General features: G+C 40.6%; 1 protein-coding gene across 2 annotated transcripts in view; it reads left to right on the top strand.

The window, feature by feature from the left end:
* Positions 1-1,889: 1,889 nt before the first annotated feature.
* WDR37 (WD repeat domain 37) overlaps positions 1,890-13,064 on the top strand; it is a 44,602-nt gene continuing 33,427 nt past the window's right edge. Inside the window, exons 1-3 of one of the 2 annotated variants that reach the window (XM_050310822.1) lie at positions 1,890-2,054; positions 7,179-7,210; positions 11,059-11,236. In XM_050310822.1, the coding sequence (XP_050166779.1) occupies positions 11,099-11,236 (138 nt within the window). In that variant the 5' untranslated portion in view covers positions 1,890-2,054; positions 7,179-7,210; positions 11,059-11,098. The remainder of the gene's footprint in view (positions 2,055-7,178; positions 7,211-11,058; positions 11,237-13,064) is intronic. The other variant, XM_050310830.1, reaches the window with a different exon arrangement.

Genomic DNA, 13,064 nt, shown 5'->3' with positions numbered 1-13,064 from the left:
GATGTAGGATACATCCAGGCTATTTGGGATTTCCTGTTAGTTTTCAGGTGAAGCACCCTGTACCAAGGAAAAAACTTGTTTAAATCCCTGTCTTTGTTTCTTTTAGTATTTTACATTTCTTCAGGAAAAAAAATTGTCATCTCTGTATTATACCCTGCTGCTTGAAAATGAGCTGTTCCAGAGGACAAGAAATTTGCCAAGTGTTTTCCAAGGGAAATCTCAGACATGGATCTTTGTGCTCTCACTGGACATTTTTTAACTTCCTAGTTACACCTAAAGCTGTTATGGTACAGTAGTATTATATTAGAGCAAAGTAATTTTGGTTGGGATAATGAGGCTTAAAAAATATTTAGTTAGGAACTGAACAGCTGGGGACTTGAGTTGTGCCTTGGCTGAGATGGCTGAGCCACTGCAAGCGCACCATCTGGAGAAAGAATTCAAAGCATCAAACAGTGGCATTTGGTCAGGCTGTGTTCAGGCTTCCTCCAGGCAACTTTGTTCTACCTCTTGTCTCTTCTTTTGCCTGTGCAGCCTCTCTTCTTTTCCACTCCTTAAAGCCATTTAGCTATTCATTTTGTTCCTTTTTGGTGGCTTTGAAGAAGCGAATAGGCTACAATTACGGGAAGTTCTCAACCAGTTAGGCTGGTTGTCTTGGAGAATGACCTCCAGTAATGAAAAATAAGCTAGTAAATAGGTAAATCACTATTTTTGTCGGTGTTTAATACAGCTTTAATTAAGATATGACTGCATAGAAGGGGATAGAAAGGAAAAAGAAGACAAAAAAGAACTGCTGGCAGACTTGAAGCTGGGAAGCACATGAAAAGAAAATGTAATATTTCCAGCCCTCACTGAGGCACATGTTCTTCTGGCCTTTTCACAGACCTCTTCTGAGGCAGCTAGATAATCTGCAGGAAGAGGGAAAATAATTAGGCAAAGGCCTCTTTTGACTTTCACTATCTGCTACATTGAATAAGAATTTTAGGTGAAGGTTTCTTCTAAGTGTTAATCAGCAGAGGAATTAATCACATTTCAATTATGCATTGTAGGCTTCAGAGTGAACAGCCTACTTGCAGATCGTGGCTAGCTTTGATACACTGCTTCTGTCGTACCATCTGCAGACGCAGTAGAGAAAGTCCAGATGCAGTATTTCCCAGCCATTCTCTATTAAATATATGGAATTCAAGTGGTGTTTCAGGGAAGTTTCATCCCCCTTGTCAGTCCACAGTGGTCCAGAGTTACTGGATGTACTAAAACAGTGTTAACAGTAAACAGTAAATCACAGAATCAACTAGGTTGGAAAACAGTGCTGAGATCGTCAAGTCCAACCTGTGACACACCACCACCTTGTCAACCAGACCACGGCACATCCAGTCTCTTCTTAAACACCTCCAGGGACAGTGACTCCACCATCTCCTTGGGCAGCCCATTCCAGTGCCCAGTCGCTCCCTCTGTAGAGAATTTCTTCTCAATGTCCAACCTTAACCTCCCCTGGCGCAGCTTAAGACCGTGCCCTCGTGCCCTGTCGCTGGTTGCCTGGGAGAAGACACCGACCCCCACCTGGCTACAACCTCCTTTCAGGGAGCTGTAGAAAGCAACACAGTTACCGCCGAGAGGCAGCAGTCGGGGTGAAACACAACTGAGCTGTCTGAACACCAGCACTGAGCTGACCTCGGGCTGACCCGGGTCAGCGGGGACGAGCCGCGGGGCGGCGGCGGGGCAGCTCCTGCCCGGTGCCATTCCCGGTCCCGCGGGCTGCTCCCCCAGCGAGTGGCTCTCCCGAGCCCAGTGCCATTCCCTGTCCCGGGAGGCTCCCCCTGCCCCTGCCCCTGCCCGTCGCCATCGCGGCCCGGAGCGGGGGCCGCGCCGCTTCCGCCGGATGTCGCCTTGAGGGCTCCGCACCGGGGAGGCGCGTCCTGCCCGAGCGGCGCCGGGATCGTCGGTGCTGCTGCTGCTGCTGCCGCTGCACCTCCCGCCCTTCTGCTCCTCCTCGCCGTCCTCATCCTCCCCCTCCTCCTGCTCCCGCTCCGCGCCTGCCGCCCGGCCGTGTCTGACAGGTGAGTGCGGGGGCAGCGGGGCGCGGACCCTCCGCCATCTTCGCGGCCGCCCGAGGGGCTGAGGGGCCCGGGGGGTCCGGGCGGGGTCCGAGGGCAGCGGCGCCGCCTCCGCGGCGGGACCTGCGCGGGGCCGCTGCCGCCGCCCAGGCCCGCGGGGCTCCCCCCGAGCACCCCCTGCCAGCCCGCCCCGCTCCCCTCCGATTCCGGGTGACATGGCTCGCACGGTATTCCTTGAAAACCCAAATAACCGAAAACGAGCCCTTCCTCCTCTCCTCCCGGGTGCCGGGGTGTTTTTGCGCTCCCAGCCCGAGGCTGTAGGGATGGTTCCAGGTCTGCGGACGGTGGTGCTGGGAGAGTCGGCTCGCTAACTTTGTTCGTGTGCTGCTGCATATCCTAAGGACAAGCCCAGCGTAGTGCCTTGTTAGCTTACAGATTGAGTTCAGAGCCTCTGACACATGTACAGACGGAGTAAAAATGAAACGCCCAAATTCCCTGAAGTGGGGGCACAGCTGAATGAGGAAGGGAAGCGCCGTTTGGGGTGGGATGGGGTGGATCTGGCCTTCAGCAGTGGGAGGATGACCTGGAACTGTCCAAGATGGGTAAAAGTTGTCTGTAAAGAGCCAGTTTCAGTATTTCTCTTTTTTTCTCTGCTAAGACATATGAAAACAAGTTTGAAGGATGAATTTATATGCTTAATATATTCAAAGCTTGAGTAGATGTTAGGTTCCAGTTCCTTATGCAAAGACGAGGAAAACTTTCTCAAGTTAAGCGTTGATATGTGGTTCAAGGATATGTTGGTGTTATTAAGGAAAGAGAAACTTCTAGGTGTGTTTTTGTCCCTCTAGTTACATCTTCCAGCTTGTCAAATTTGTTTTGTTTTTGTGGCTTAAAGTGGGCTTTCTGTAACAGTAATTTCATGGAAGGTTTATGTAAAGAACTGGTGGAACAGCTTCTTTGAAGTGATTCAGTGTCATTGAGTACACCTTGAAATTATACAAACGTCAATTGTTCAGGCATTTTAGAACATCACAGCAGTATTTTCTCCTTAAGCAAATTTCTGAAACTGTTTTCCAAGCAAGCCTGCTGTTGGCTTTCTTGATGGTTTTGAAAACGAGTTGGTAACCCTAAGAACCCACAAGTATGTTTTCTAATGAGCAGTTTGGCTTAGATAAGATCTTTGTGCGTGGTGTCAGCTCTAACCTGTCTTGTAATAACTTTAAATAAAGCTTTGTGTATTGTGGACTTGGGCAATTATTTTAAGAAAAGGTGCCTGCACCAAACATTATAATTTAAGGCAGAGGCCACTGTAATGTTGTTTGTTTTTTAGTGCCAGTTGTTTATGTGTATGTTTGTCCCTAAATTAGGTTTATCATGTTAAATCTAAAGATTCTAAGCTGAGACTGTCTATTCAATGAAGACAGGCCCTTCCACCATCTTCTTAAATTTAGGATTTGTTTAAAGGATGCAGTCTTTATTATGGACTGAAACACTTAAGTTTATTGGTACAGTCATGAGATAAATACTGTGATTGTGGTGATAATGTCTTACAAGAAGAGCTTATTTTTATGAAATACTGAAATTGCAAGCCAGAACTAGTTCATGCCAGGTAAGAAGTAATTAAGTGGTATTGCATTTTATAAGTTTGAGGTGAGACTGGAAACATTTTATGTCATGAAATTTTAAGTCTCGGAGCTAAGACTAGTAGCTTGTCCTGTGAGGTGAAGGATTAGGGGGGGCTTCTTCCAGAGACCACTTTTCAAACCCCTCTGGGGAGAGTTTGTTGGTACTCTCTGCGTGACCCCTGAGGAATGGATAAGAATCAGGATGGTCTCCTTTGCAAGCCAGAGTGGTTTGTGTTTTCTCATCCTCGAGTAATACATACAGCCTATTTTTAGGCCATCTTAGTATTTTAAGAGGGTAGGACTGGGTACTCACAATGCTGTCACACAGACTGTTGGAAGGTTCTGTAGTTCTCTGTGCTAGGCCATATGAGGTAATGCTTCAAGAATGTACTGTACAGAGATTATTTATTGGTGCTTCAGAACAGCTAAATGTGTTATAGTTAAAGTTACTTGGCTTTTGTTGAAGTCTTAAGCACTATAAGATTTTAATTTACTGGCAAGTAATATATTCCCAAATGAAGAGCAAAGATATTAGAGGTCACTCTGCTTGAAAAAACTGTAATAGCTATTTATCTGGTACATCTCTAATAAGTACATAAATATTGAGTGTTTAGAGACTAGCACAATAAGATTCTGGCCTCTGAGTGTGGTGCAGTGGTTCCTTAAATAAATACCTGGTTAAACCACCTTTGCTCTTGAACTTAAGATTCCTCACCCTCAGGTCTTGTATTTGCATACCCGTGTGTGCATGTAGGCTACTTTCTAAGCTGTTAGGGATTTGGTTATACCGAAATGGGAGTTGAAATGTCTGTGAAACAGGTAAGCAAACAGAGTAGCCTTCAAACATATTTTAGGATTTAACCAGTAATTTAGCAGGACCTGATGCTGTCTGTTGAACTCTTCAGTGAGTCAATACCCATAAATAAAACAAGGCAGGATATATACTCACAGGTAACTAATTGGTGTTGAATAAGATTATATCATACCCTGTACCATTTAAAGTATTTGAAACGGTGAGCACCCTCAGTGAGCATGGTGGCAAAGCTCTCAAAGGGAAGCTTTCAGGACATCAGCAATTTCACTAAATAGGTCTTAGTCTGATGATAATTAGTGGACTCAGGGAAGTTTCTTCTGTATTCTAAAAAAAAAAATGCAAGTTTGATAATTATAGTTGTCTTATGCTAGTTAATATAAGCTTGTATGGTGACAGTAGCATTTCTTGATTTAGTTGACTGTATGGCAGGCTAGGTCTGCATTTTGGTGTGATTGCAGCATTTGCTGACATAGTTGAATTAGCAAGATCAAAGCTTGCTAGCAGCAAAACTGGGCTGGCTTACGCTTCAGTGTTAGTGTTAGAAACTTGCTTAGGGTAGGTACTTACTAATGTGTTAAAGTTTTTATTGTTGATTTCAGCTGTATAAAGTACTTACAATTCATTGTTTCAGCTTCCTTATTTTCTGTTGAAAGGAGTTTGTCATCTTCAGTGGTGGATGTTTGCTCTCCCCTTTTAGATTTCAAGGAACCTCCAGTTTCATTTGAAAGAATGCTGCACTAAATTTAGAAAAAAAAAATCAATAATGTAATGCTTGAGTGGATTCCACAAGGTTTGAGTACACGCATTAGTGGTTTTAGCATCATCTGTGATGATCTGGAATGATTTTGTTTCCTAAATATTTACCTTCAGCAAAACAACTGGACTTACAAAGCAGTCTGTTTAGCTTGATCTTTCTCAGGTGTGCTGTATCCTTGGGGCTTGCATTGAATTAATGGCACTTGAATGTACAGCATCACTGAAGCAAATGGTTCACTGAAGACCACAAAATGGAAGTTTTACTCCTTTAAATTTGATTTCTTTGCATATTGATAAAGATTGTAGTGGCATATGTTGATATTTAAATTCCCTTAATCATGAACAATGCTGTCAAACTGGGTTACATGTAATTAGGAACTTAATAACTGTAATCATTCTCCTCTTTCTCCTTTACCTCCCCACTTTCTGGAAAAAAACCCAAACCAACCCCAATGCCCCGGTGTTAATGGGCATCTTTGTGTCATAAGGTTTTAATGCTGCACTAGATAGTAATTACTATTGCAAAAATGCCTTTGTGTTTTATGTAGTATACAGTGAAATTTTCTTCTAAGCCATGTTTGAAAATGAGAGACATGAGACTAAGAGATTTAAAAGCACACGGATACAATAAAATTGTATGGTTTTTTATTTTTTAAATTCTATTTTATTTTTGACACCATTGTTTAAATAGTAAGTATTGCTGTTTCTAAACTCTAAACAAAATGGAGCAGGGAGATCTTGGGTAAGATGTTGCTGAAACTTCCTGATGTTTTTCCTTTACAGACTTGTGTGTTGTCTTGAATGAACAAAAAAGGAAATGCAATACTGTGGTCATTATGTCTGTGCTCTGACACATCTTAAAACATATTTTCTCCCTGGCTTCAGCAACATGCATAGCCCAGGAATTCTTTCCTTTCAGCAGTCTGCCTGTTCTGTGTTCAAGAGCAGAAGTCAGCAAGTAGAATTAGTTAATTCCTGCAGTAAAGTTTTAAGTCTGGTAAGGCCAGTGTGTGCACTTTTCGTTAGTGCACACATTTCTCTGCCGTAGTTGACTAAACCAGTAATTGGATACACATCTGCTCTTTGCTGTTGTTACTCTGGTGAAATATTTCCTGTGACTGAATACATGGTAACATCTGTTACAGAAAGGTAGGTGGTGGAACTTTAATTTAACACACGGTAACATATCCTGTGAGTTTAATTAAACTGCATGTCTGAAATACCAAAGTATCTTTGCATTCAGCAAGTAGTAATCACCAGTGGTCTAGATGTTTTCTAGGACATCTTTTTCTCCCCCACTTGTGCTGATTGACTTTGTCAGAAAGGTTCTCTCGAGGCTTTGACAAATCATTGTGTGAGGAGCACTATGCATATCATTTTCCAAAATGATTGAGCAGAATATCTCAGTATGTCTCATAATCTCACTTTTTAGTAATACAGTACTTGTGAACTGCCACCCTTAATGAATATAGTTTAGCAACAGTAAACACTCCCTCCCTCTCCCTTTTTATTTCTCAGAAGGTATGTTTGTTCAGCTTTTTTTACTCTCGATAACTAATTTTTAGCTGTTGTGAATTCAACTTTGATTCAGGAAAGGAGATTCCAATAATTCTTGATGATTTTTCCATGCTATCTGTAGTATTACTAAGTAGAAGGAAAGTGAATTTAGTGAAATTTTCTTTGCAGAACCCATTTGGAACACTTAAAAGTCGTGATTAACTACATCTGAATAATAATATATACAATCGGTTGTTCTGAAGCACTTTTTCCTTATTTTGTTTGATTGGGATTTGGTGCTTAGGCTTGAGCTGATGTTTTCCCTCACCCCCCTTTCCTATTCTAACTACAAAAGTTTAAAGAATTTGAAAGACTTTGACTGGTTTGTATACTACTGACTGTTTTACTAATCAATATTTAATATGGTTTTCATAGGATATGTAACATGACACTGATATTCTGGACAGGTAATTTTCATTGTTTGAAAACCTTACATAATAAGGGGAATCAGGTAACTGCTAGAAATGAGCACCTTATTTTTTTTTAGCATCATATTGCCAAGGATCTGTTTTGTGAAATTTACTCTTGAAAAACCTATAGCTTCTGACTGTTACAATTAGAGTCAAAATAGTTCTGAAATTGTCAAAGTGAAGTTAACATTTAAAGGGACACTGTCGCTTTTTAAAAAACTTAATTTACATCCTGGCTCCAAAAACCCTTAATTACTGCTCCCTTTCCTAAAATTTGTAAGGCTATTTGGTGGAACTCAGGACAACATTAAAGGCAGTGAAGCTGGTCCCCTTGGTGTCTCCTTCCCATCCTCTGTATGCACATGCTTGTGGCCTCTTTGGTTCCAGCTTTGCTGTGGCTGTGTGCACCCTCCTGCCGAGCCTGGGAACAGCGTGCATGCTTGCTCTCTCCAGAACGGTGCATGAGGGATGTGTCGTGCTGGTGCATGAGGAGAGGGCAGTCCCTGGCAGTGACAGTGGCTGCAGGTGAAGTGCTGCTACCAAACAGAGACAGTGATGGAGGTGTGTCCTGCCTAATCCCTTCCGTTGGCTCACGAGCTGTGAAAGTAGAAGCTGTTGTGTAGTTAATGTGAGAATTTCACTATGTAAAGATGTATTCTTGTGCTTTTGACTGTGTCCCTTTAAATTCTGTGTGCTAAAATGTATAGCTGCCAAATCTGTATGGAGTGATGCTGAGTGGTGCAGTTGATTCCTTGAGGAAAGGGACACCACCCAGAGGAACCAGGACAGGCTTGAGGAGTGGGCCTGTGTGAGCATCATGAAGTTCAACAGGACCAAGAGCAAGGTCCTGCACCTTGGGTTGGGGCAGTGCCCGATATCAGTGTAGGCTGGAGGGTGAATGGATAGAGAACAGTGCAGCAAAGAGGGACTTGGGGGATATGGGGGCATGAAAAATCGGACATGAGGCAACTATGTGAGCTTGCAGCCCAGAAAGCCAGGCAATGGTACAGGAAAGACGTGAATCTGTTAGAACTGGTCCAGAGGAGAACCACAAAAATTACCAGAGGGCTTGGAACACCTTTCCTGTGAAGAAAAACTGAGAGAGTTGGGCTTTGTAGCCTGGAAAAGAGGATTTTCTGGGGAGACCTTACTGGAGTCTTTCAATACTTAAGGGGAGCTTCTAAGAAAGATGGAGAGAGACTTGTTAGCAGGCCCTGTAGTGATAAGACAAGGGTTGATGGTAAATCTGCCTAAAAGGGAGTAGATTTAGATTAGACATAAGGAAGAATTTTTTATTATGAGAGTGGTGAAACATGGGCACAGGTTGCCCAGAGAGGTGATGGATGCCCCATCCCTGGAAACATTCAAGACCAGGTTGAGCAACCTGATGCTGATGATGTCCCTGCTCATTGCAGAGGAGTTGGACTGGATGGCCTTTAAAGGTCTCTTCCAACCCAAATAATTTTATGATTTTCTGAAGCAATCTAGGAAAGGATATTTCTTGGTAAAATCCTCTAAAATGGAGTAGCTTGGTAGAGAGGGCAAGTGGAAACTAACACAGTTAAAACAGTGCCTGGTGGGGCATAACCCACCTTAACATCTCTTATGTATAATTGAGTTCAGGAGCCATATCTGGCAGGGATTAGAAATAGGCTTTTTTTCCCCCCCCAGATCTTAAGTGAAATGCTGTTAATGGATTTATGGGATTATATGTAGTTATGTGTATGTATAAATATAAAACTCTTAACAAATCTGTGTGTGTGCACGCAGAACTTAGTGCTTTAGGCCTTAAAAAGTAATCCTGTACATTGCAGAAAATGATAACTGAAAGCTACTGAAAAATAGGTTCCCAAGGCAGATAGGAAGGAGGGTGGAAGAGGGGAAAATATACATGTGTTTGAGATCTGATCCTATTTTGAAAGGAAATAGAAATGAGATGAGCACTGAAAACCTGTTCCTAATTCTTGACCATATGTCCATGAACAGGAAGATACTTATTGAAGCCTAGAAAATTGGCAGTATATGTTTATGGGATGAGCTTTTTTAACTTTGGTCCTGTCTTTGTACAGTAGAGGAGTCTAGCCACAGTGAATATAGAAATCTAGGCAAATAAGAAGCTGCCTGATGGTAGTTCTTTCTTTAATTTGTGAATATAGCTAATTAGTTACTACTGATTAATCACACATAAAAAACTCTGATGGGATTAGGTGCCATGGAGAACCGTGCAGAGTCCAGAGGAAAGGAACAAAATCATTTTAGTGCAGTACAGGTCACTGGTGCAACCTGAATTTTATTTTAGATTCACTATGGAATTGGTGTCAGGTTGCTGGAATTCAGGTGTTTCAAAAGCTAATTAAAATATCAAGCTTTTTAATTAGGATGAATGGGCATCAAAACCTTAACTAAATCTAGTCTCATTTTGATATAAATTTCCATATCTTCATACATCTTGATATAAATTTTTATATCGTCATGCATTTTCATTTTGTGATGTACAACCCAAAAGAGATTTCAAGCTGTTTTTATTCATGGTGCATACTGTCTTTTTAGTAAGGTATGCTTTTCCTTGGCTTTATGATCTGTTAAAAAGCAGAAAATACCATGTCAGAACCCCAAACTGGTTAATACCTGGTCTTGTTAATAGTGATGGTGCTCATTCCTAGCGTGTTGGTGGATCTTAAATTGGAACTGACCCTGGGTTTGGTTTAAATTTTCTCTGATCAACTTATTTGAAGGGAAGCTCAGTTGCCTCGTTAGCTTTGCCAACTCTGCTCTCCTATTTCTCTGCAGGCTGTTGCACCTATTTTAAGTTGTAATTGTTGTTTCAGAAATCATTTATGCTGGAGAATGAATTTTTATTTTGTTCTCAGTTTGCATGATTGAAAAATTTTGACTAATCAATCCTAAAACATTTGAAATGTTTAACAACTGGTACCCCGTGAAACAAAAATTAATTTCGGTTGAGTGTCAGGTTTAAATTAAAAAAAAAAAGTCCTGTAATTAAATGTTTGTAAAAAGTAAGATTTTGACAATAAAGAACATATTCTCCAACTTTATGCAATAAATGAAATATAATTTGATTTTTCTTAAACAGGGGACAGCAGTAGATCATGCATGGTAATATCGATTGGTGATACTGTCAGATGTTTTTAGGGATAATAAAACGCATATATTTGGCTTTAACAAGGTGACAAAAATGAGTCACATCAACAGCAACCTGTTAAGTCAAGTGTACTTTCACTGTTCTCATAAGTTCTTGAGCACTTTTACTATCAAGAAAGTGGTACTGAGAGCTGCTAAAAATGGTAGAAAGTAGATTTCGGAACTTTCATAATGAAAATTAATGAAAATTAATTTTTGCTTATGAGTAAACAAGGACATATGTTAAATTTTGTGTAGTAACACTTACTATTGAATAATACATTTTTAACCTGACAGTGTCCCTAAATTACCATGTCTATTTGCTTTCATTTTCCAGCTGGGTTTTAATTTTGCATGCATTTCAGTGAACTATAGTATGCATAATGGTTGTTTCCTGGAAGCATTTTGGGGCTCTCTCTGCTGGTGTTCTCCAAAATGAGCAAGGAAGTGGAATTTTTTTTCCTTTTGTGGAGGTTCGTTAGCTAATGAATAAGCAATGCAGAAGTGATTCTACTCTGAGTCTGCATATGGTTTTGAACTTAATGTTGTTTGAAGAATAACTGTAAGAGGGATCTCTTATTTTTCATGACAACCCAAACAACTCAAAAGTTAAGTAGAACTAAATATTTCTGTTTTGAGAACAAAAAACTTGAACTGTGGTTGGTTTGGCAGAGCACTTTGTGATGTGTAATGTTTGTCCTCAGTTTATCATAGGAGCCTCTGTGAAGCTGTTTTTTTGAAGTAATGCCAATAGAAAGTGGAAGTTGTGCATCTGCTCGCCAAGCAAAGCAGAAACGTAAATCACACAGTCTTTCCATCCGGAGAACCAACAGTTCCGAGCAGGAACGGGCGGGACTGCAGAGAGACATGTTGGAAGGGCAGGTAAGGTGGTGCTTTGCTGCTTGGGCAACTTTGTAACTTTAATGCGTGTTTTCTATCTGGAGAAAATAAACAAACCTAAGTAATTAAATAGGTCCAGTAAAGCTGCAGGAACAGCAGATTTTGTTGCTTATAAACACTCACTGCTTTCAGAGACCATTGATGTGGATGTTGATGGTGTTTCAGGTTGTGTTGAGATCAAACCTTTTCATGGGCTTTTGTGTATTCTTCCATGAATATATAAAACCATAAAGCAATACAAAGAAACAGCCTGTTTACTTCACTGCAACCTTCTATACCCCCCAAAAAAAGTTCAAGGTTATTTCTTGATTTCCTAAGTTTGAATTTGGAATAGAAGTAATATGAATAAACCAAAATATTTCTTATGGTGGCTCTAATAGGAGAAATATTATTTGGAATGCTGTTCTGCATTCCTTTCCATAAAGCAAACAAACATTGCCTGCTTGACAGAGGTGTGAGCTAACTCAGATTTTTGTTTGGGTAGGGCTTTTTCTTAATTTATTTTTTATTTGTCTCAAATGAAGGTGTGCTCTTCTGTGCATTAAACTCAAGGGAAAGAACAGCACCCACTAACTTCTGTAGCTTCTCTTAATCATGTCAGTCCGTGTAGTGGGTGCAGTCTGGACTTGGAATGTTCCACCTAACAAAAAATTCTGAGATTAGGTAAGGCTTCTGCTGGAAGGGTGTGCAGCAGTGATGGCAAAGATAAGCAAGTATCACTCTGGAAACTATTTATTGTCAAATAAACTTCACAGTGTTAATGTGGGCCTGGCAAAGATGATGCAAAACTCTATTTTTATCAGAGAGATAGTTTGAAACACTAATAGTGTTTGCTGTGAGAAACCTCTCTCTGGAGTCTGCAGATACTCTGGAGGGAAAATGTGGTGTCTTCTCAGTGACTCTCTTTAATTGAATCTATTACTCAGTAAATCATAGCATTATTTTTCTGGGAACTAACGGAACCCAGGTTGTTACTTCCAGTCATCTAGAGATTTGAGAATGCAAGTACTTGGATAGAAAACTGTTCATGCATTTGGGACCTACGGCAAACTTACTTCAGGAAAAGAGTGAATGGCAACTGAGAGGTCAGGACATGCTGTCGCTTCTGCCTAGTACACTAACATTTTAAGCCATTTTAATATTTCTTACCAGACTCTTAAGTAATACATTAATGTTTTAAATGTTTTATCTATTATCTTTAATTTCATTGACCTCGAACAGCCAGTGGAAGTTTCTAACAAGTGAGTATTAAAGCCCCTACACAGTAGAGCTGTAAACTGTGAGATCTAGCTAAGTACGTTCACAGATAAACAGATAACATTATTACATGCTATTTTAATAAGCTAATTTAAATAATGCCAACTTTAAAGAGAATAAAGGAAGTGGATGCATTTGACTATGCTGGTTATTTCGTTACAAGTTTAGATTTGCTTATGCTTTCAGGCTTTCAGAATAGGATTGAAAACCTTTTCTACATCTCCTTTTTGGTTTCCAGAGTTGTAGGATAAGTTAGTTTCTTTCATAACCTTGATGTATGAAATTATTGGGTTATTGAATTAGAAATAATTCCTCTAATTTAAGTGTTTCTCTTAATAGTGTTTGTTTTGTTTAGTATTTAATCAATTTTTTTTCCAAGTTGGTTTTAATTTGGGTATGTTTTGTATTCTGATTGTCTGTAAATGTGTGAACAAAAGTAACCACTCAAGGGAGAGGCAGATGACAATGCAGAAAGGATTGACCTAGGGGGGCATAAGGAGTGTGGTACCACTGCCTTCAGCCCAGTGCCACAGCTTAAACCAGCTTCAAAACT

This window comes from Myiozetetes cayanensis, unplaced genomic scaffold (assembly GCF_022539395.1).
Source record: "Myiozetetes cayanensis isolate MyiCay16 unplaced genomic scaffold, myiCay2020 scf1, whole genome shotgun sequence".
Lineage (NCBI taxonomy): Eukaryota > Metazoa > Chordata > Aves > Passeriformes > Tyrannidae > Myiozetetes > Myiozetetes cayanensis.
Note: the sequence above shows the minus strand (reverse complement) of the source record. Positions and strands in the feature narration are given on the sequence as shown.